The 20,507-nt window shown below is 43.3% G+C and overlaps 1 protein-coding gene across 3 annotated transcripts in view; it reads right to left on the minus strand.

Annotated features, from left to right (window-relative positions):
- Nucleotides 1-2,509: 2,509 nt before the first annotated feature.
- mppe1 (metallophosphoesterase 1) overlaps nt 2,510-20,507 on the minus strand; it is a 74,618-nt gene continuing 56,620 nt past the window's right edge. Inside the window, exons 8-9 of one of the 3 annotated variants that reach the window (XM_041190596.1) lie at nt 14,925-15,065; nt 2,510-3,490 (exon numbers count right to left, since the gene is read on the minus strand). In XM_041190596.1, the coding sequence (XP_041046530.1) occupies nt 3,422-3,490; nt 14,925-15,065 (210 nt within the window). In that variant the 3' untranslated portion in view covers nt 2,510-3,421. Of the gene's footprint in view, nt 3,494-7,383; nt 8,312-14,924; nt 15,066-20,507 lie in introns of those variants that run through there. The other 2 variants (XM_041190595.1, XM_041190594.1) reach the window with 2 other exon arrangements.

Consider the following 20,507-nt stretch of genomic DNA (forward strand, 5'->3'; position numbering starts at 1 on the left):
CTACACCAGCTCTTTCAAAGAGCAAGTCAGTGGGTCCCACTCGCTCCCCATATCCCTGAAATTTTTTCTTCAAGTATTTAGCCAATTCTCTTTTGAAGGCTGCTCCTGAATCTTTATTCACCATCCAATCAGGAGGTGCATTTCAAAGCATAACCACTCATTGCAGAATGAGTTTTTCTTCATGTTGCCTTTGATTCTTTTGCCGGTTACTTTAAAACTTTGTGCCCTGGTTATTAATTGAATTTTAACTAGAGGAAGTGTGACCTAAAAAGGGAATAAAATGTACAATGGTGCAGCTGAGTAGTTAGTCTGAGGGGGTGCCGTGAAGAGCTGGAACAAAGGATAAGCAACAAGATAGCACACAGCACAGCAAGAAATGACTGCAAATGGAGGGATTAAATCCTCTGACATTAATTGAATAATACAGAGCTATTTCAATTCACTAAAGCTAGAAAGTCCCAGGACAGTTTAAACCACATGAGCTATATTCAAAAAGATAATATTTTTAAAATACATTGTATATAAGTATAATAATAGATATACATTACAATATATATTTGTAAGATACCAGACTAGAAAATAACAGATGTTTGAGTAAGAGAAGATGACGGTTATCTCATCAAGGATTCAAGACAAGGCCGCAACATGTCATTATCACAAAAGATTAGATCTCCTGGTGGTTTCCAACAGTGGTTCTTCAACTTTTTTGACTGAATCCATCAAAAAAACTTTGATACCAATTCATGTCTGACTAAGAATGGATAATGGTAAGTTGAAAAAGGAAGCTCGATTTGAGTCTGGGACATATTTTTCACAGTGTCCTAGGTCCAACCATCTTCAGCTGCTTCATCAATGACCTTCCTTCCATCATAAGGTCAGAAGTGGGGATGTTCGCTGATGATTGCAGAATGATCAGTACCATTCGCAACTCCTCATACTGAAGCAGTCCATGTCCAAATGCAGCAAGGCCTGGACAATATCCAGGCTTGGGCTGACAAGTGGCAAGCAACATTCGTGCCACACAAGTATCAGGCAACAACCATCTCCAACAAGAGAGAATCCAAACATCGCCCCTTGATGTTCAATGACATTACCATCATTGAATCCCCCACTATCAACATTCTGGGGGGTGGGTGGTTACCATTGACCAGAAACTGAACTGGACCAGCCATATAAATGATGTGGCTACAAAAGCAGGTCAGAGGCTAGGAATTGTGCAACGAGTAACTCACTTCCTGACTCCTCAAAGCCTGCCCACCATCTACAAGGCACAAGTCAGGAATGTGCTGGAAACTCCCCACTTGCCTGGATGAGTCCAGCTCCTACAACACTGAGGAAGCTGGACACTGTCCAGGACAAAGCAGCCCGCTTGATTGCCACCACATCCACAAACATTCACTCCCTCCACCACTGACACACAGCAGCAGCAGTGTGTACCATCTACAAGATGCACTGCAGGAATTCACCAAGTCTCCTTTGACAGCATCTTCCAAACCCACAACCACTACCATCTAGAAGGACAAGGGCAGTAGATAAATGGGAACACCATCACCTGGAAGTTCCTCTAAGTCACTCACCATCCTGACTTGGAAATATATTGCCGTTCCTTCACTGTCGCTGGGTCAAAATCCTGGAACTCCCTTCCTAACAGCACTCTAGGTGTACCTACACCACATGGACTGCAGCGGTTCAAGAAGGCAGCTCACCACCACCTTCTCAAGGGCAACTAGGGATGGGCAATAAATGCTGGCCCAGCCAACAAAGCCCATATCACATGGATGGGAAAAAGGTTTGACAATAAGTTTTTTTTTCCACCTTTGGTTGTGCTGGATCTCCAGGGAGACTATTATTAGCAGTTGGGAAATATAGTGCATGATGTTATGGACAGGGGAGAGAGGCAAACTGAACTCCATTATTTTTCCTGCTACCTGTCCGTAAGCGGAGGTGTTTTAATTTTTGAAATAGACTGTGACATGTTTCCACAAACCTTCTGTTTGTGAATTCAGCTGCTTCATCAATGACCTTCCTTCCATCATAAGGTCAGAAGTGGGGATGTTCGCTGATGATTGCACAATGATTTTAAAGTGACTTGCAGCAAACTCTCTTTAGGGTTAAATCAGGATTATTGTTCAGTCACACATTCAAACCCAAGGGATGCTCTTCATAACTACACACACACATACACAAGCAAAGCCCAAAGGCAGAATTTTGCCATCGGCCAGCAGGGGGCAGGGCCCGCTCATCGACGTAAAATGATGTGGGATGATGTCAGGCGGAACCCCCGACGTCATCCCACCCCATTTAAATTTTCAGGAAGGCAGGGGCACAGCCAAATTAGCAGCGGGCCCACCAACCTGTCAATGGCCATGGGCAGGTTGAGGTTTCATGCAGGGTTTTAAAAAGTTTAATAAAGTTATTATGTAAATTATGAACATTTCCCATCTCATGTTGAGGGGGACATGTTAGGAAATTTTTTTTTTCTATTTTTCATCTTTTTCAAAGTGTCAGTGATCTCCCTGAGGCAGCACTTAACTCAGGGAGATGTGCGCTCTTTCATGTGCACGCCTGAAAGAGCGCACTCTTGCTTTTGGGGAATCCCCCCCACTCTCACAGGGCGCACAAAGCTCTTACCTGCCGGACATCACGCTAGGCGGGTCTTAATTGGCCCGAAATGGCGGCAGGGCCCTCTTCTCCAGCGGGGATCAGCTCCCTGCCCGCCGGAGATTGGGTCGGGACTGCCCATCCGACAGGCAGAAAATTCTGCCCCAAGAGTAGGGGGATAGGAAAGAAGAGTTTCACAACTAGGAATAATTGAAACATAGAAAAAAGAACCCACCAAAGACATGGAATATTAATTCATGCAAACGTCAGAGCCAGTGAGAGTTCCTTCACATAGGAGTTAAGGTTCAGGTGGGTTCAGCTAGCTGAAAGCAGGAGTTACAGAATTTCTTTAAAGCTGGTGATGGTGGAGCAAAGTGAGGTTGGTATCCAGAGATTTGGTCCACTGTACAGGCAATGGCAGGAACCTTCCAGGCTTTGAGAAGGTTTAGACTTGAGGCAGGCTTTCTTGTCAGCCTGGAGTCCAGCTTTGGTGTTGACAGGCTGGATGTTAAGAGCAGACTGCCCTGGGAGTCCAGGAATGTAATATCATAAGTTTCCAAAGGAGCTTAGGTCATGTGGTGTTGCCCATTGATGAGTCAGTTTCAGGCAAACAATCAATTTCTATATTGCTGGTCAAAATCCATTGTTCACCTTAGAAGCGCCTTCAGGGTATAACAAGTTTCAATGGCTGTCTCCTAGTTATCAGTCCAGGCTGGGAAGACAGGCCATCTATGATTCCCTTGATTTGTTGATTGTACCAGGTTTACACAATGATAGGTATGAGATTCCACAAGTATGAGGGTAGAACTTTGTTCTGTAATTACTGTTGCAAGTTTCCAACTTGCAAGTCATGTGACCTGTAGCAGCCATGTTTTTGGTCCAGTGAAGTCTGCTTTATAAAATAAGCAGAAAGTAGGGTTTGATTCAAACAGTTTATGATCTTTTTTATGTCTTATGAACATGACAATGAGATTGCATCATTTAATGGATCAGCTGAACAGCAACAAGCTTGATGGCCCTTCTCTCATACTTGCATACTCAATCTTGTTATTTGACTGAACTCCACACATCCCAAGAGTTCAGTGCAAGGTGCAATGTCTACCTGTATGCTGGTGGTGTGTTAACGGTTCACTCAGAGTCCTAGTTGCTGTGGCAACATGCACTTATACATACATGTTGTATCTAGAGGGTTGATAGAGGTTCCAACTTTCTTTCCATCACATGGCTGATCAGGAATCTCTCCCACTCTTACACCTGCCATTTGCTTCATGTTGGAATGATTTGCTGTTGACATTCAACCTGCTTGGCTGCGTTGTGAATGCACTTCTTCAGCCATGAAGTCCTGTGCAGTCACTCCATCCCAGAGCTTCTGGTACAGAGGCAGGGACGCTACCTACTGTGCCATAAGACTGTCTGCATAAAATATTTAAAAATGTGAAGTGGGGGGGGGGAGAATAGATGTGAAGCAACAATAATCTAACACCAAAACATAAACAGAATTACCTGGAAAATCTCAGCAGGTCTGGCAGCATTGGCGGAGAAGAAAAGAGTTGACGTTTCGAGTCCTCATGACCCTTCGACAGAACTTGCGTTCGAGTCCAAGAAAGAGTTGACTTTTCAACTCTTTCTTGGGCTCGAACGCAAGTTCTGTCGAAGGGTCATGAGGACTCGAAACGTCAACTCTTTTCTTCTCCGCCGATGCTGCCAGACCTGCTGAGTTTTTCCAGGTAATTCTGTTTTTGTTTTGGATTTCCAGCATCCGCAGTTTTTTTGTTAATAATCTAACACCATCTGACAGGGGAATACATTGACATTTGTCACCTATTTTGAGAGTTATTTTTAAGAAAATAAAAAAACGTTATTTTTCCAAGTAATTATTTATTTCATCAAATATCTTATTGCGGATTCTGGTACTTTATTTTACACTGGAACGGATAATCAATATGGCACTCACCAGAATACTGGAAAATATACCTCCTGATAAAGTAAAACATGTTTAAATGGCCAAGTAACATCATTGGCTTGGCTGAACACACATTTAACTATTAACTTGTGCAGATGCTGCTGATGCTGGTGAATTCCTACTGGATGAGAACATTGATGCATTGAATCTTTGTGCTCCTCTGAAAGCTTCACAACAGATGATTTAAAAACAAAATTGTTCTAATGGTTTAGTAGGAAACTGTTCCTTGTAGGTCAGTAACGAACCCTGGAGTCAAGGCAGGTCCACATCTTGATCTGTGCTCGATGCTAGTCTCATCTAGATCGAGGTTACTACAATCAGCTCCACTGTCTGTAGGTGGGAGATGGAAAATTTGCTACGCTCCTGCTCCTGAACCCTGCAGTGAACCTTGCACAAGTTAGAAAAGGGCATAATCAGGGCCATCTTGTGTTGCATTCCACGGGCTAGTAGAATGGCCTGAGAAACCAAGGATCACACATGACCATGGAACTGCAACTCAGCATAAGGAATTGCTGGTCAGAGTGGCTTGGAACTGCTAAGGTATTGGCCAGAGAATCATGGTACCAAGCCTGGTTATTTAAATGACCCCATCCCCATGATTGTCAGAAGCTTTTTTCCCAGTGTGGAAGAGTCAATTACTAGGGGACATAGATTTAAGGTGAGAGGAGAAAACTATAGAGGGAGATATGCGGGGCAAGTTTTTTTACGCAGGGGGTAGTGAGTGTCTGGAATTTGCTGACAGAGGAGGTGAAGCAGGTTCGATAGTGGTGTTTAAGAGGCAGCTTGACAAATACATGAATAGGATGGGAATAGAGGGATACAGACCCCGGAAGTGCAAAATGTTTTAGTTGATGGGCAATGTGATTAGCGTGGGCTTGGAGAGCCGAAGGGCCTGTTCCTGTGCTGTACTTTTCTTTGTTCTTTGATTGGCCCCCAATGTATTTCAGACCCTTACTTTTTTAAAATGTTAATATGTCTTACTAAAGAGAAAAGGATAATTGGGGCGGAATTTGATTTAGCAACGTATTTTAGAAAGGATATGGCCTCTTGGCTCAAAGCTATTGATCTTTAATTTACAATGTGCCACTCGTGGGGAATATAGTCAGGTCTACATTACTGGCCATGTAGTTCGATCCAACAATGAAAGTGTTCAAATATTACACCATGGCTAAAAATTTCAGAATCTCAGGATTGTTACAGCACAGGAAGCCATTCGGTCCATTGAGTCAGCACAAGCCCTCTGAATGAGCAATTCACCTAGTACCATTCCCCTGCCTTCTCCCCTTCACCCTGCACATTCTTCCTTTTCAGATATCAGCCTAATTCTCTTTTGAATCCCTTGAGTGAACCTGCCTCCACCACATTCTCAGTCAGTGCATTCCAGACCTTAACCATTCGCTGCATGAAAAAGATTTTCCTCATGTTGCTTTTTCTTTTTTTTTAACCAATTACTTTAAATCAGTGCCCTCGTGTTCTCGAACTTTTCACGAATGGGAACAGTTTCTCCCTCTCTACTCTGTCCAGACCCCTCATGATTTTAAATATCTCTATCAAATCTCCTCCCAGCCTTCTTTTCCCCAAGGAGAAAAGTGCCAATTTCTCCAATCTATTTTCATAACTGAAGTTCCTCAAGCCTGGAACCATTCTCATAAATGATGTGTATCTTTTTTAAAAGGCAAACTCAAAACATAGAAGAGTAATCATAAACTCCAATCAAACACGTCTGTTAAATGGAATATTAAAAATGTCCCATTTACAAAATATTTCACATCTAATGTTAAAGAAGCTGTCCCGCTCATATATGGATGGCCTAAACAAATGTATACATCTTCAGCTTTAAAACAAATGTTATATGGACAAAAGGGTGAGCAAGTAGGTCACTAGCACACAGAGAATCAGTTAACAGAAGCTGTGGTACTAGGGTATCCGAAGCAAAACAAAGTGCAGAATTTCCTATCCTTGGCCTTGCGAACAGATCCAGACTGTGCTGTGAACTTTCTTTTAACAACATGGGCATAATCACAGCTTGCTGTCTGGGGAACAGTTAGCAGCCTCCTGCCCAGTGTTGCTCTGTGCTCTTGGCCTTGCTCTATACTTTTTTTATATAAGAACAACGATCAAAAGACTTATCACAACCCTCGGGATCTCTGCAGTTAACTCACATAATAAGAAGAGGTACACAGAGTGGTGCATTGGGAACGATCTCACCCCCATTCCTATACTTGTGCGCTATAAGGTTCAGCAACAGCTGCGGGCACCAACTTCTTTGCCAACACCTATGTATCACAGGGTTACAAAAAGGTTTGATGGGAAGAGAGAGATGTTTCCGCTTTTGGGGGAGACCAGGACTAGGGGCCATAAATAAGGTTGTCACTAATAAGCCCAATAGGGAATTCAGGAGAAAGGTCTTTACCCAGGGAGTGGTTAGAATATTAAATCTGTTACCACAGGGGCTTGTTGCGGAGAATACCATAAATATACTTTAAGGGGAAAAACTAGATAAACACATGAGGAAGAAAGGAATAGAAGGATATGTTCATAGGGTTAGATGAAGTATAGGGGTAGATGGCTCATGTGGAGCATAAACAGCGGCATAGGCCAATGAATAGCTTGTTTCTGTTCTCTAGATAACGTAACATTGATATTTGGATGGGTGGGAGTGAGAGAAACATTGGTGTGGTTGGATTAAGCAGCTGCTGCAATGACCACCTAAAGTCCCAAGATAGCAGGTGTGACAGTGGGTCATTTGCAAACTGTATATTTGCAACCTTCTATCAACAATACAATACAGGCCAGACAACTCATTTAACCACACTGAATTTCACCTAATATGATTTTCATTATGTGATTTTGTACAATCAAATTACACATTGGCAAAAGGAGAAAACCCAGTATTAACAGGTACTTTATAAACGTATCTGTTCATAGGGAACATTCATCTCTAAACCATTTCCCTCTCCATGCGGTCTAATGAAATAACCATTAGTTTACTGCCACAATTTAAATACATGTAACAGGTTTATCATCACAATTCAATGCAAGCAAAATAGCTCACTGGGTTATAAATAAAAATGGTTCAAACTAAGCTCCCTCCATTTGAATATACTTCATTCTAAAGAAGCTGAGTTTCTAAAATATTAAATATTTTATTTTTGTAAGTACTTGAAGTGTGGCTGGCATGGTTGTTTGAAGTTGTTTTAGGCTTGCTATCCCTTACAATTGATCACATTAATGAGCTCAATGGGACAGCCACCCAATTAGCAAAGCTAGCTACTCGAGGTAGATCAACCACATTAGTACCGAGTATTGTTCCTGCTTAACTTGTCCCATGGCACTTCGAATGCCATTTATTTAATCAGGAACAGTTGACCATTTTTCATCATTAAGACGTGTGCTAGAACTTGCTACGATCAGAAGAAATTGTTTTAACACCCATTGTATTCAAAAATGTTCAAAAAAAGTTGTTTTTCTCAAAATACTAAGAAAATCCATACACGCTCCTAGAATCTGGAGATCTATACACCGACACAACAAAAAAAAAAAAGGGCTGCTAGTCAGGCCAATTCCCTTTTATCAAATGGATTTGTGCTTGTTAATCAGGTAGTGCATCATCCATTGCCAGAAATGGAAGTGAAATAATATGAGATTGACTGCCATAACCCCCGCCGTCAGATAAACAGCACCGACAGTACTTTCACGTGGCAAAAAACACTTGGCGAGTGCGAAGTCTGTCGCTGTTATGCTGCCCTGGAGAAGAAAATGGAAATCGATTCAAAGTTAGTGGTGTCTGAGCTCACTGTGTTTTATCAAAATATGACAATAAACAAAGATGGCTTACCTGCCAATACAGGTTTATCTTTAAACTGCAGGGTTGTTATTTCCCTTATCCAAGATGTAGAGAATTGAGTTTAATAAGATGCCAGTCTCTTTCAATTTCATCCTTAGCTACTTCAGGAAGTGTGGGTGTTGCCCATACATATGCAATAGTTTTTATACATATATGCGTAGGATTATAACCTAAAGTCACTCCAGGACATCTTTATTATACTGCTTTATTAATGGATTTATGGTTTATTTAATGAATAAGAAACATATACAACCAACCAACCAGCACCATCAGGAACTAAGAAGTGAATGCCATCATTCTGGGTGGTATGCCTCCACATTGAGACTCCAGTAGAACGGAAGGCGAATCTCTGTACACACCGGATGTCTGCATTAGTCTTACCTGGCCATGAAGGTGGTCTCCGAATGTTTTTACCCACTGCACTGCCTTGTTTTTGTAAACACTCTCCCACCAGCAGCTCACAATGAGATTGTACCAGTTTAACACATAGGCACCTCAAATCCTGATATCTAAGACTCAATAACAACTCCACTCTTCTAACTGTACCCAATCATCCAAAGTTCTCAATCAGTTTTTCTTCTCTCTTCCCCATTTTGCAAGATATTTCTCCCAAACTTTACTTCCACCCAAGCAGCTTCGTTGGGGAGTCCAGACTAAGGGACATAGTCCAAAAAATTAGAGCCAGACTTTTCACGAGTGAAATTAGGAAACACTTCACAAAAGGTGGTAGAAGTTTGGAACTCTCTTCCTCAAACGGCAATCAACCCCTAGATCAATTTTCATTTTAAAGCTGAAATTGATAGATATTTGTTCACCAAAGCTGTTTAGGGATATGGGGGAAAAGACAGATAAATGGAGTTCGGTCACAGATCAGTCATGACCTCACTGAACGGTGGAAGAAGTTGGGGGGTGAAGCGGGGAGTGGGGGGGGGGGTGGTGGCGCTGAAACTTTCTCTGAGTGGCCCAGAGGAGTTCTCCTGCTCTCCAGGCCCCACAAAGGGACAAAGGTAAAAACAGACCTTGAATACTCGTTTCCCTTTCTGATCCTCTTCTTGGCGAGAAAACCACAGCAGCTCAGATCAGAGTTGAAAACGAGATTCTAGATCACACCATCGGATCTCAATTTTAAAATTCAAGAACGAACCAAGAGGGACACCGAGAAGTCACCAGTTTCTGGGTAGAATTAAAATCAACCAAATTGACAATGAAACAAGGTAGCAACAACAATAGCCCAGCAGTGCAGGGTATTCTCACAAGCCATGGCTTTTCACAGAACAGCAGAAAATCTCACAGCAAAAGTGCCTCTTTAAAAGTTGAGGTGTTCCGGCCAGTACATTGAAGCCAACAAAAGTTTTACCATTGCTCAACATCAGGAATTGTCAAAGTTCAGAAGCCTGACCACAATTTCTCAGCTAAGCCTCATTATGCAAGCTGATGGTGTAGGGGGTTACATATTAGCATGAGTAGAGGATTGGTTAACTTTTGGGTTGGCAAGATGTGACAAGTAGAGTGCCACAGGGCTCAGTGCTGGAGCCTCAACCATTTACAATTTATATCAATGACTTGGATGAAGGGACAGAACGTCTGGTTGCTAAATTTGCAGATGACAAAAATAGTTAGGAAAGTAGGTGGTGATGAGGACATAAGGAGTCTGCAAAGGGATAGGTTAAGTGTGTGGGCAAAAAATTGGCAGATGGACTATAATGTGAGAAAATGTGAACTTGTCCACTCTAGCAGGAAGAATAAAAAAGCAGAATATTATTTAAATGGAGAGAGGTTACAGAACTCTGGGGTACAGCGGGATCTGGGTGTTCCAGTACATGAATCACAAAATATTAAGATGCAAGTACAGCAAGTGATTGGGAAGGCAAATGGAATGTTGTTGTTTATTACAAGGGGAATGGAATATAAAAGGGATATTTTGCTACAGTTGTACAGAGCCTTGGTGAGACCGCATCTAGAGTTCTGTGTACAGTTTTGGTCTCTCTATTTAAGGAAGGATATAACTGTATTAGAAGCAGTTGAGAGAAGGTTCACTCAACTGATACCTGGAATGGGGGTGGTGGGTGTTAGTTTATGAGGAAAGGTCGGACAGGCTGGGCCTGTATCCCTTGGAGTTTAGAAAAATTAGACATGACTTTACTGAAACATACAAGATCCTGAGGGGTCTTGACAGAGTGGATGTTGAAAGGATGTTTCTCCTTGAGGGAGAGACTACAGTTAGGGACACAATTTCAAAATAAGGGGTCTCCTATTTAAAACAGAAATGAGAAGAATTTTATTCTCTTTGAGGGGCATATATTTTTTGGACATCTCTTCTCCAGAGAGCAGTGGAAGCAGGGTCAATGAATATTTTTTAGGCCGAGGTAGACAGATTTTTGGCTAACAAGGGAGTCAAATGTTATTGGGGGTAGGTGGAATGTGGAGCTAAGGCCACAATCAGATCAGCCATATTCTTATTGAATGGCAGAGCAGGGTCAAGGGGCCAAATGGTCTACTCCTGCTCCTAATTCAAATGTTCCATCCAAGGCCCCAAACATTCCTTCCAAGTGAACCAGTGTTTTACTTTGCTTCTTTCAACTTACTGGGCAGAATTTTTTGCCTGTCGGGTGGGCAGTCCCGACCCAATCTCCGGCAGGCAGGGAGCCGATCCCCGCCAGCAAGGCGGGCCACACTGCCATTTTACGTGGGCGGGCAATTGCGCGCCCTGTGCGGGCAGGGGGGTGACTTCCCCAAATGCAAGAGTGCGCTCTTTCACGCATGCGCACAAAGGAGCACACATCTCCCTGAGGCTAAGTGCAGCCTCAGGGAGATCGCTTACACTTTGAAAAATATTAAAAATAGAAAATAAAAATTCCTTAACATGTCCCCCTCATGTGACAAGGGCTCCTGGCCTGCCCGCCAACCTTAAGGTTGGACGGCCAGGTCCTTTAATTGGCCATTGACAGGTCGGCGGGCCCACAGCTGATTTTGCTGTGCCCCCGCCTTCCTGAAAATTTAAATAGGGCAGGATGACATCGGGGGTTTTGCCCGACGTTATCCTGCATCATTTTACGCGTTGGCGAGCAGGCCCTGCTCTCTGCTCGCCAATGGCAAGATTCTGCCCACTGTGTTTGCTGCTCACAATGTGATCTCCTCTACAGTGGGGAGACCATACTCAGATTGGGTGACTGCTTTGCATAACATCACCATTCAATCCACAGGAATGACCAAGTTTCCAGTCGCTTTAATTCTCCATCTTGCTCCCTCCCTGATCTTTCTGTCCTTGACCTGCTACAATTTTCCACTCAGCGCAAGATTGAGGAACAGGGCCTCACCTTTCAACTTGGCACTTTACAGCCTTCTAGACTCAAACTGAGCTCAACAATTTAGATCATAACCTCTGCCTCCATTTTATGTTTTTTTTTGGCTCATTTTCTTCTCATTTCTTTCTCAATTCTCTAACTTTACATTTGGACAGCTGGTGGCTATCTTGCCATTCACACCTCATCTAGACACATCTTTTGTTTCTTTAATTGTCCCAATAAAAAGTACTTGGATATGTATTAAAGTGCCGTAACCTAGAATGGGATTAGACTGTTTAGGCTTTTTTTGGCTAGCACAGACATGATCACTTCTGCATACAGCGTTTCAATTTAGTGTCCCATCCGGAAGGCAAAGCCTGACTGTGCAGCATTCCCTCCAAGTTACACTGAGATGTCAGCCTAGATTATACGCTCAAATCCTGGAGTAGAATTTGATCTGACTACCTTCTGGCTCAGAGACAAGATTGCAGCCAGCCTAACACTTATACCTCAAACAAATTAAATCTGTTGCAGTAATCTGTTATCATTCTTGTTAATCCACTAGAATAGGCAAAGCAGACAGGGTTCAGATGAACAGGTTAGATAAGGTGGGTAAGAAGGCAGATGGAATACTTTCCTTCATTGGCCGAGGCATAGAACATAAGAGCAGGAAGGTTATACTAGAACTGTGTAAAACAACAGGAAGAGCACAGCTAGTTTACTGCATATATTCTGGTGGCCGCACTACAGAAATGTTGTGATCGTACTAGAGAAAGCACAGAGGAGATTTGAGGTTGTTGCCTGGGCTATGGAGTTTTAGCTACAAGGAAAGATTGGATAAACTGGGTTTGCTTTCTTTGGAACACAGAAGGCAGAGGTAATTAAAGTGTATAAAATATGAAGAACCCAGGTATAGTGGGCAGCAAGGACCTTTATCTCCCTCAGGAGAGTTCAATAAACCAGAGGCATAGATAAAAAGGAAATTGGTAGAAGGATTAAGAGGGATTGAGGAGAATTTTTTTTCTCCCCAAATGATGGGGGGTTTGGAACTTACCTCCAAAAAGGGTGGTAGAGGCAAAACCCTCATTGCATTTAAAAAGCACTTGGATATGCATTTGAGGAGTCATAACCTACAAGGCTATGGACCAGGGGCTGAAAAATAAGATTAGCCTGGATTTCTGGATAGCCAGCACTGACAGGATGGGATGAATGGCCTCCTTCTGTGCCACAAATTTCAAATGATGCTATGAGGGACTCATTGGGGTGAGAAAGTGGGAAAAAAATTCACCCACCTCAAATTTACCAATTTTTACAATAAAAAATGTTGAATATACCGGTGCAGATGCAAGAATATAAAATAATATTTGTTGTAGGATTGCACCTAAGCATTGAAATTAATTTTGAGGATAAAGAACAAAGTTGATCTCAAACAATGATGAAGAAAGAATGAAGGTTCTCTCGGGACAAATGCAAGAATGCCAAATTTCAAACGATCATAACAATTTATACTGCAGGAGAAAAAGGTAATGATTGGTTGGCAAGTTGACTCTGATTGGCTGAGGCGTTGCCATGGAGAAGCAAGAGGGAACTATAGACTCCCCAAGCTCTTGGGTAATTTATAAAAAGCACGAGGTTTGAACATATTCCTTTTGTTTACAAAGAATGCATCCTTTTATGAATGTACATCACTTTTAGCAAGCTTGCATTCCTGCATTAGTCCTGATGAGTGGCAACACAAAAAGCTTCAGCAAAATGTCTCTTTTTTATGCAATAAAAATTATTTCATCTGTTTGACTCTTGCAACTTTTCACTGTAAGATTCAAGCTGGTCAATAATGTGTATTCTTGTCAAAACATTTGTGTGGGAAGAGTGTGTTCTAGTCATTATGAGCACAGATACAGATACTCTGGCCTCGGCCTCCTACATTGTTCCAACGAGCACAGGCTTGTGGAACAGCATCTCATTTCCATTAGGCACGTTACAGCCTTCTGACCTGAACACTAAGTTCATCAACATCTCTCAGTCCTTCTCTATTGTTCTCTTTGCGCCTCCCTCCTTCCCTAGACGCTTTTTTAAAAAAATTCATTCATGGGATGTGGGCTTCGCTGGCTGGGCCAGCATTTATTGTCCATCCATAGTTGCCCTCGAGAAGGTGGTGGTGAGTTGCCTTCTTGAAGCACTGCAGACCATGTGGTGCAGGTACAACCACGGTGCTGTTAGGGAGGAAGTTCCAGGATTTTGACCGAGCGACATTGAAGGAACGGCGATATATTTCCAAGTCGGGATGGTGAGTGACTTGGAGGGAAACCTCCAGGTGGTGGTATTCTGATCTATCTGCTGCCCTTGTCCTTCTAGATGGTATTGGTCATGGGTTTAGAAGGTGCTGTCGAAGGAGCCTTGGTGAGTTCCTGCAGTGTATCTTGTAGATGGTACACACTGCTGCTACTGTGCGTCAGTGGTGGAGGGAGTGGATGTGGTGCCAGTCAAGCGGACTGCTTTGTCCTGGAAGGTGTCAAGCTTGTTGAGTGCTGTGGGAGCTGCACTCATCCAGGCAAATGGGGAGTATTCCATCATTCTCCTAACTTGTGCCTTTTAGATGGTGAACAGGCTTTGGGGAGTCAGGAGGTGAGTTACTTGTCGCATGATTCCTAGCCTCTGACCTGCTCTTGTAGCCACAATATTTACATGGGTCATCCAATTCAGTTTCTGATCAATGGTAACCCCCAAGATGTTGATAGTCGGGGATTCAGTGATGGTAATGCCATTGAACATCAAGGGGCAATGGTTGGATTCTCTCTTGTTGGAGATGGTCATTGCCTGGCGCTTGTGTGGCACGAATGTTACTTGCCACTTGTCAGCCCAAGCCTGGATATTGTCCAGGTCTTGCTGCATTTGGACATGGGCTTCTTCAGTATCTGAGGAGTCGCGAATGATGCTGAACATTGTACAATCATCAGCAAACATCCCCACTTCTGACCTTATGATGGAAGGAAGGTCACTGATGAAGCAACTGCAGATGGTTGGGCTGAGGACACTACCCCAAGGAACTCCTGCACTTGCTTAAAGTTATTTAAGTCTCTAACTTCTTCCAATTCTGATGAAAGGTCACCGAGCTGAAATGTTAACTCTGTTACTATCTTCACAGCTGCTATGCTAGAACCTGCTGGGTGATTCATCAGATATCTTCAGGTTGTTTAAACCAAAAAAAAAGGTTCAATTTGTATTTTACCAGAAGGAAGCTGGGGTTGTTCCGATTCCTCCAGTTAAATGACGCGATACTGATCTCAGGAAGATGTTCATCGTGCAGCACCGTACAGGCACTGTGGGTGTGGCCACTGAGGATCAAACGGGGACGGAACCACCAAAGTAGCTGGAAACAAACAGTAAGAGTTTAGTTACCACTTATATTTCAACACGTCGGAGTAGCAGTGCTCTGCTGGGAACCAGTTAGTCAAGATACTAAAGCACATATTAAAAATAGCCCGAAATGCTGATGGAAATCTGAAAAATGAACAGAAAATGCTGCAGAACACTCAGCAGGTCTGGCACAGCATGTATGGAGAGAGAGCAGAATTTTAATTTGCTTGACCTGCTGGGGTGGGGCTGGCAGCAGAGAGTGGAAAACCCGAAAGCCTGGGCTCCCCCACACACTGCAGGTTAATTAACTATTAGCTCCACAGTGTGCCTGTGCTGTTACTGTTGGATTCCCTGACTGGAAGCCAGACTAATTCACTGGCCTGGCTCCCAGTCAAGGTGGCTTGCAGTCTGGAGCAGGCTTTCAGATGAGACACCAAACCTATCAGCTCTCGAGTGGAGGTAAAGATGTTCATAGCATTATTTTGAAGAATCAGAGAGATGTTATCCCAGTATTGGCAAGTTTTTTTAAAAAAATTATTTCATGGGATGTGGGCATCAATGACAAGGCTAGCATTTGTTGCCCCATCCAAAATTGCCCTTGAACTGAATCACTAGCGAGGGCCGTTTCAGAGGGCAGTTAAGAGTCAACCACATTGCTGTGGGTCTGGAGTCACATGCAGACCAGACCAGGTAAGGATGGCAGATTTCCTTCCCTAAAGGACATTAGTGAACCAGATGGGCTTTTACAACAATCGGCAATGGTTTCATAGTCACCATTACTGAGACTAGCTTTTAATTCCAGATTGATTAATCGAATTCAAATTCCACCAGCTGCCGTGGTGGGATTTGAACCTATGTCCCAAAACATTTGTCACTGCTCTGGACTACTAGTCCAGTGACAAAACCACTTTGCCACTGTCTCCCCTAAATTTATCTGTCAACCAACATCAGTAAATCAGATTATCTGCTGACTATCACGCTGTTTGTGGGAGTTGCCTTGTCCTGTTTTATTTCTCACAGTACAATACTGACTACATTTCAAAAGTACTGCATTGTCTGTAAAGCATTTCACGTTATCCTGAATCCATGATAGGCACGATACAGTGCAGGTCTGTCTTCTCTAGCACGTACAAATGGCACTGTTACCAGTTCAAAGTACATTTAATGAAGAAGTATAAGAGGTTAGCCTAAATTGTGTTTCTTTTTTTAATTCCTTCATGGGATGTGGGCATTGCTGGCTAGGCCAGCATTTGTTGCCCATCCCTAATTGCCCCTGAGAAGGTTGAACTGCTGCAGTCCAGCTGAAGCAGGTACTCCCACAATGCTGTCAGCAAAGGAGTTCCAGATTTTGACAGTGAAGGAACTGTGATATAGTTCCAATTCAGGATAGTGTATGGGTTGGAGGAGAACTTGCAGGTGGTAGTGTTCCTCTGCACTTGCTACCATCATCCTTCCAAATTGTAGAGGTCACAGGCTTGGAAGTAAGCAAGCATGGACACTGCAGCTCATCACTGAGTGCAGCTACACACAGAGCATGAGAATTTGGTAAGGGAAATTTAATGGTTAATTTTAAGGGTTAATCTCTTCTGAAATCTAGTCTAGTTTGCATTTAGCTAAAATTTACTGTTTAAGTTGTTTCTTTCAGTCTTGGCGATAAACAAGCTCTATATTGGAGAGGCAGCTGCAATTAGTCAATTATGAAGCTAGTCCGAACTGGTTTCTCTAGCCAGCAGTGCTGACTTATCTCTGCAGAATTTCAGCTAGTATAAATATAGATGGTCTTGTTCAGCGCACAAAGGCAGCAGCTTGTCACTGAATGCAGCTAGACACAGAGTGAGAGCTTGGGAATTTGGTGAGTGAGGGAATTCAGCGCAGCAAGGAAGGAGGCACAGTTCACTTAAGTGGCTAACTTCTAAAGACACTTGGAGCCCGAAGGCAGCAGGCCAGGAAACTTCATAAAAGGGCCAGAGCGGACCGACCAAGTTCTGAGAAAAATCAAGTGTAACGTCACAGGAAAACAGGTAGGTGATTGGTCAGTGAGTGTTTTTCTCTTTTACCTTTAAAAACTCAGGTAATTCTTATAATTATAAGGTTTTTTCAGTAGAACATGGTTTACTAATAGTAGTAAAGTATTAGATTAGCTGGTGAGTATTTCCTATTAATTTTAACTGGAGAATTTCAATCAAGGAAAGTAGAACATATATTGAAATAATATGATAAACACAAGCAGGGCTAGAGACATTAACATTTAATCAGTAAAAATAATTATTTGATTAATTAAATGCTATAAAAAGGGAGGGTGGGTGATACGTGGAAGCTGCAGGATGTGGGTGCTTGTGGATAGCTGTATGATCCAAGGCAAGAGCCTCTGCAGTAAGTGTCTGGAGCTGGAGGAAGTTCAGCTCAGAGTCATTGAGCTGTGACACATCAAGGAGGAGGAAAGCTACCCGGACACATTGTTCCAAGAGGGGGTCACACCGCTTAGGTTAGAGTCTTCTGATTTGATCAGTGGTCAGGAACAGGAGGGCGTGCCTCCGAGCAAGGCAGGCATGGGGATCAAAAAGGCAGAAGTGGTGGAGCCTCAGCCTTTGCAATTGTCCAACAAATTTGAGGTTCTTGCAGCCTGTACAGCCGAAAGTGGGGGGGCTGCAGAGAGGATGAGTGAACTCACCATGGCACCATGGTACAGGAAGCCAGTCAAGTGAACATGGTGGCAGTAAGGGACAGTATAGTCAGGCGGATAGACACAGTTCTCTGCAGCTGAGAACAAGAGTCCAGAAGGCTGTGTTGCTTGCCCAGTGCCAGGTTCAGAGCTTCTGCTTGGGGCTGGAGAGGAAATTGCAGTGGGAGGGGGAGGATCCAGTTGCCATGGTTCACATACCAATGACATAGGTAGGACTAAGAAACAGGTTCTGCTGAGGGTGTATGAGCAACAAGGGGCTAAATTAAAAAGCAGAACAGCAAAGATAATAATCTCAATTATTACATGAGCCACAAACAAGTTGGCATAGGGTAAATAAGATTAGAGAGTTAAATGCATGGCTCAAAGACTGGTGTGGGATTCCTCGGGGTAATATACTGACATGGACCGAGGATTGATTAATGGACAGAAAAGAGACAGTAGAAATAAACAGGCCTTTCTCAGATTAAGGTTGGGGACCGCAAGGATCAGTGCTTGGACCCCAGCTGTTCACAATAAATATCAATGATTTGGATGTGGGGACCAAAGGTAATATTTCTAAGTTTGCTGATGACACAAAACTAGGTGGAGAGGTGAGTTGTGAGGATGATGCAAAGAGGCTTCCAGGGGATTTAACCAGGCTCAGTGAGTGGCAATGGCATGGCAGATGAAGTACAATTTGGAAAAATGTCAAGTGATCCACTTTGATAAGAAAAACAGAAAGGCAGAATATTACTTATCTGGTGAGAGATTGGGAAGTGTTGATGTCCAAAGGGACCTGGGTGTCCTTGCTCATAAGCTTAAAATGTAGGTGCAACAAGCAATTCGGAAGGCAGATGGTATGTTGACCTTCATCACAAGAAGATTTAAGTACAGGGGTAAATAAGTCATGCTGCAATTGTATAGAGCCTTGTGAGACCACGCCTGGAGTGTAGTGTGCAGTTTTGGTCTCTTTACCTAAGGAAGGTGTTATAGACAAGGGGGGGGATTTAATTTAAACAGCACCGATTTCTGTCCTCACCACCCACCCTTAAACAGAAAGGTGTTTTGGTTTGCTTCCCCACTAATAAGCCATGACATATATCCTGACCCCTCGGTTTTGGCGTGATTTTCTATTAATAACCCCACAGCAAACTTGAGCTAGGATAAACTCAGGGTTTAGTTTATTTGCACACACTCAAACATAGGAGGAGGGTCACAACGTTGTCTCCTTTTCATTCAAACAATAATAGAGAGGGATAGAGAAAGAAAGATTTACAGGGCAAAGGCCACAGAGAAAAAATAATTATTGTTTCCTTGGAATCCAGAGCCCAGAATCAAAGTCCAATGGTTTATTCCTACACAGAGGCTGGCAGGTTGATAACTGATGCTGGATAATTCACTTTTCTGGTAGAGATGACTTCCAGGATGAGATAGGCATACAGAGATGAATTAGCCTTGTGGGTAGTAGAAACACAGTGTAGATGGGGGCCAGGTATTCAAATTTGGACAGTGCCCCTTTTCTGTGCTGTTGCTTGGTAGATGGAAAGATGGCAGACTGAGCTTTGCAGTACAGCAAGACAGTATAAGTGGTTCTCCCAGCTACAGGAACTTCGGCTCGGCGCATGGGCCCAATGGGCAGCGATTTATTTTCACAAACCTCATCCAATGGCGGGATGAGGTTTGAACGCGGTTTTAAAAACGTTTAATAACGTTTTTGTGTATTTCATTAACATGTCTCATCTCATGTGACATTTTCACATGAGGGGGACATGTTAATGAATTTTTTATTGTTCTATTTTTTATATTTGCCAGCCTTTCAGCGATCTCCCTGAGGCAGCACTTTGCCTCAGAGAGATGTATGCTCTTTCACACGCATGCGTGAAGGAGTGCACTCTGACAATTGGGGAATCACCCCCCCTCCCCCGCACAGGAAGCACATAGCGCCCATTTAAAACGGCGGTGGGCCCGTTTCGGCGGCGGCGATCAGATGCCCACCCACTGCCGAGCCGGTGGGGCCCACCCGCCCATCAAGGACAAAATTCTGCCCATAGAGTGTGAGGTCTTAGCCCCATTACAAAGGATATACCTGCCATAGAGGTAGTGCAAGGAAGGTTCACCAGACTGATTCCTGGGATGGTGGGATTGTCCTGTGAGGTGAGATTGAGGAGACTTGGCCTGTATTCTCCAGGGTTTAGAAGGATTAAGAGGTAATTTCATTGAAGCAAATAAAATTCTTACAGGGCTTTACAGGGTAGATTCAGGAAGGATGTCTCCCCTGGCTGGAGGGGTCTAGAATCAGGAAACACAATCTTAGAACAAGAGGGTAGTGAATCTTTGGAATTCTCTACCTCAGATGGCTATGGAGGCTAATTCATTGAGTATGTTCAAGACAGAGATGGATAGATTTCTAGGTATTAATGATATCAAAGGATATAGGGATAGTGCAGGGAAAATTGTAGTAGAAGGTCAGCCATGACCTATTTGTATGGTGGAGCACACTCAAAGGGCTGAATGGCCTACTCCTATGTTCCTACGGAAGGTGCTGTCAAAGGAGTTTTGGTTAATTGCTGCAGTGCATCTTGTATATGGTGCACACTGCTGCCACTGTGTGCCGGTGATGTGGGAGTGAATGTTTAAGGTGGTGGAGGACCGTCAAACAAATGCCAGTTTTGATGCCAGCTCCACAAGCCTTCAGGCAATACACCTGCAAAAGCAACTACAACGGACTGGACACTGTCTGGACAGCTGGAAACTGTGGCCCCAGCCAGCTCCTGCTTTCTCAACTCTCAGGTG

Source organism: Carcharodon carcharias, chromosome 6 (genome assembly GCF_017639515.1).
Source record: "Carcharodon carcharias isolate sCarCar2 chromosome 6, sCarCar2.pri, whole genome shotgun sequence".
Classification (NCBI taxonomy): domain Eukaryota; kingdom Metazoa; phylum Chordata; class Chondrichthyes; order Lamniformes; family Lamnidae; genus Carcharodon; species Carcharodon carcharias.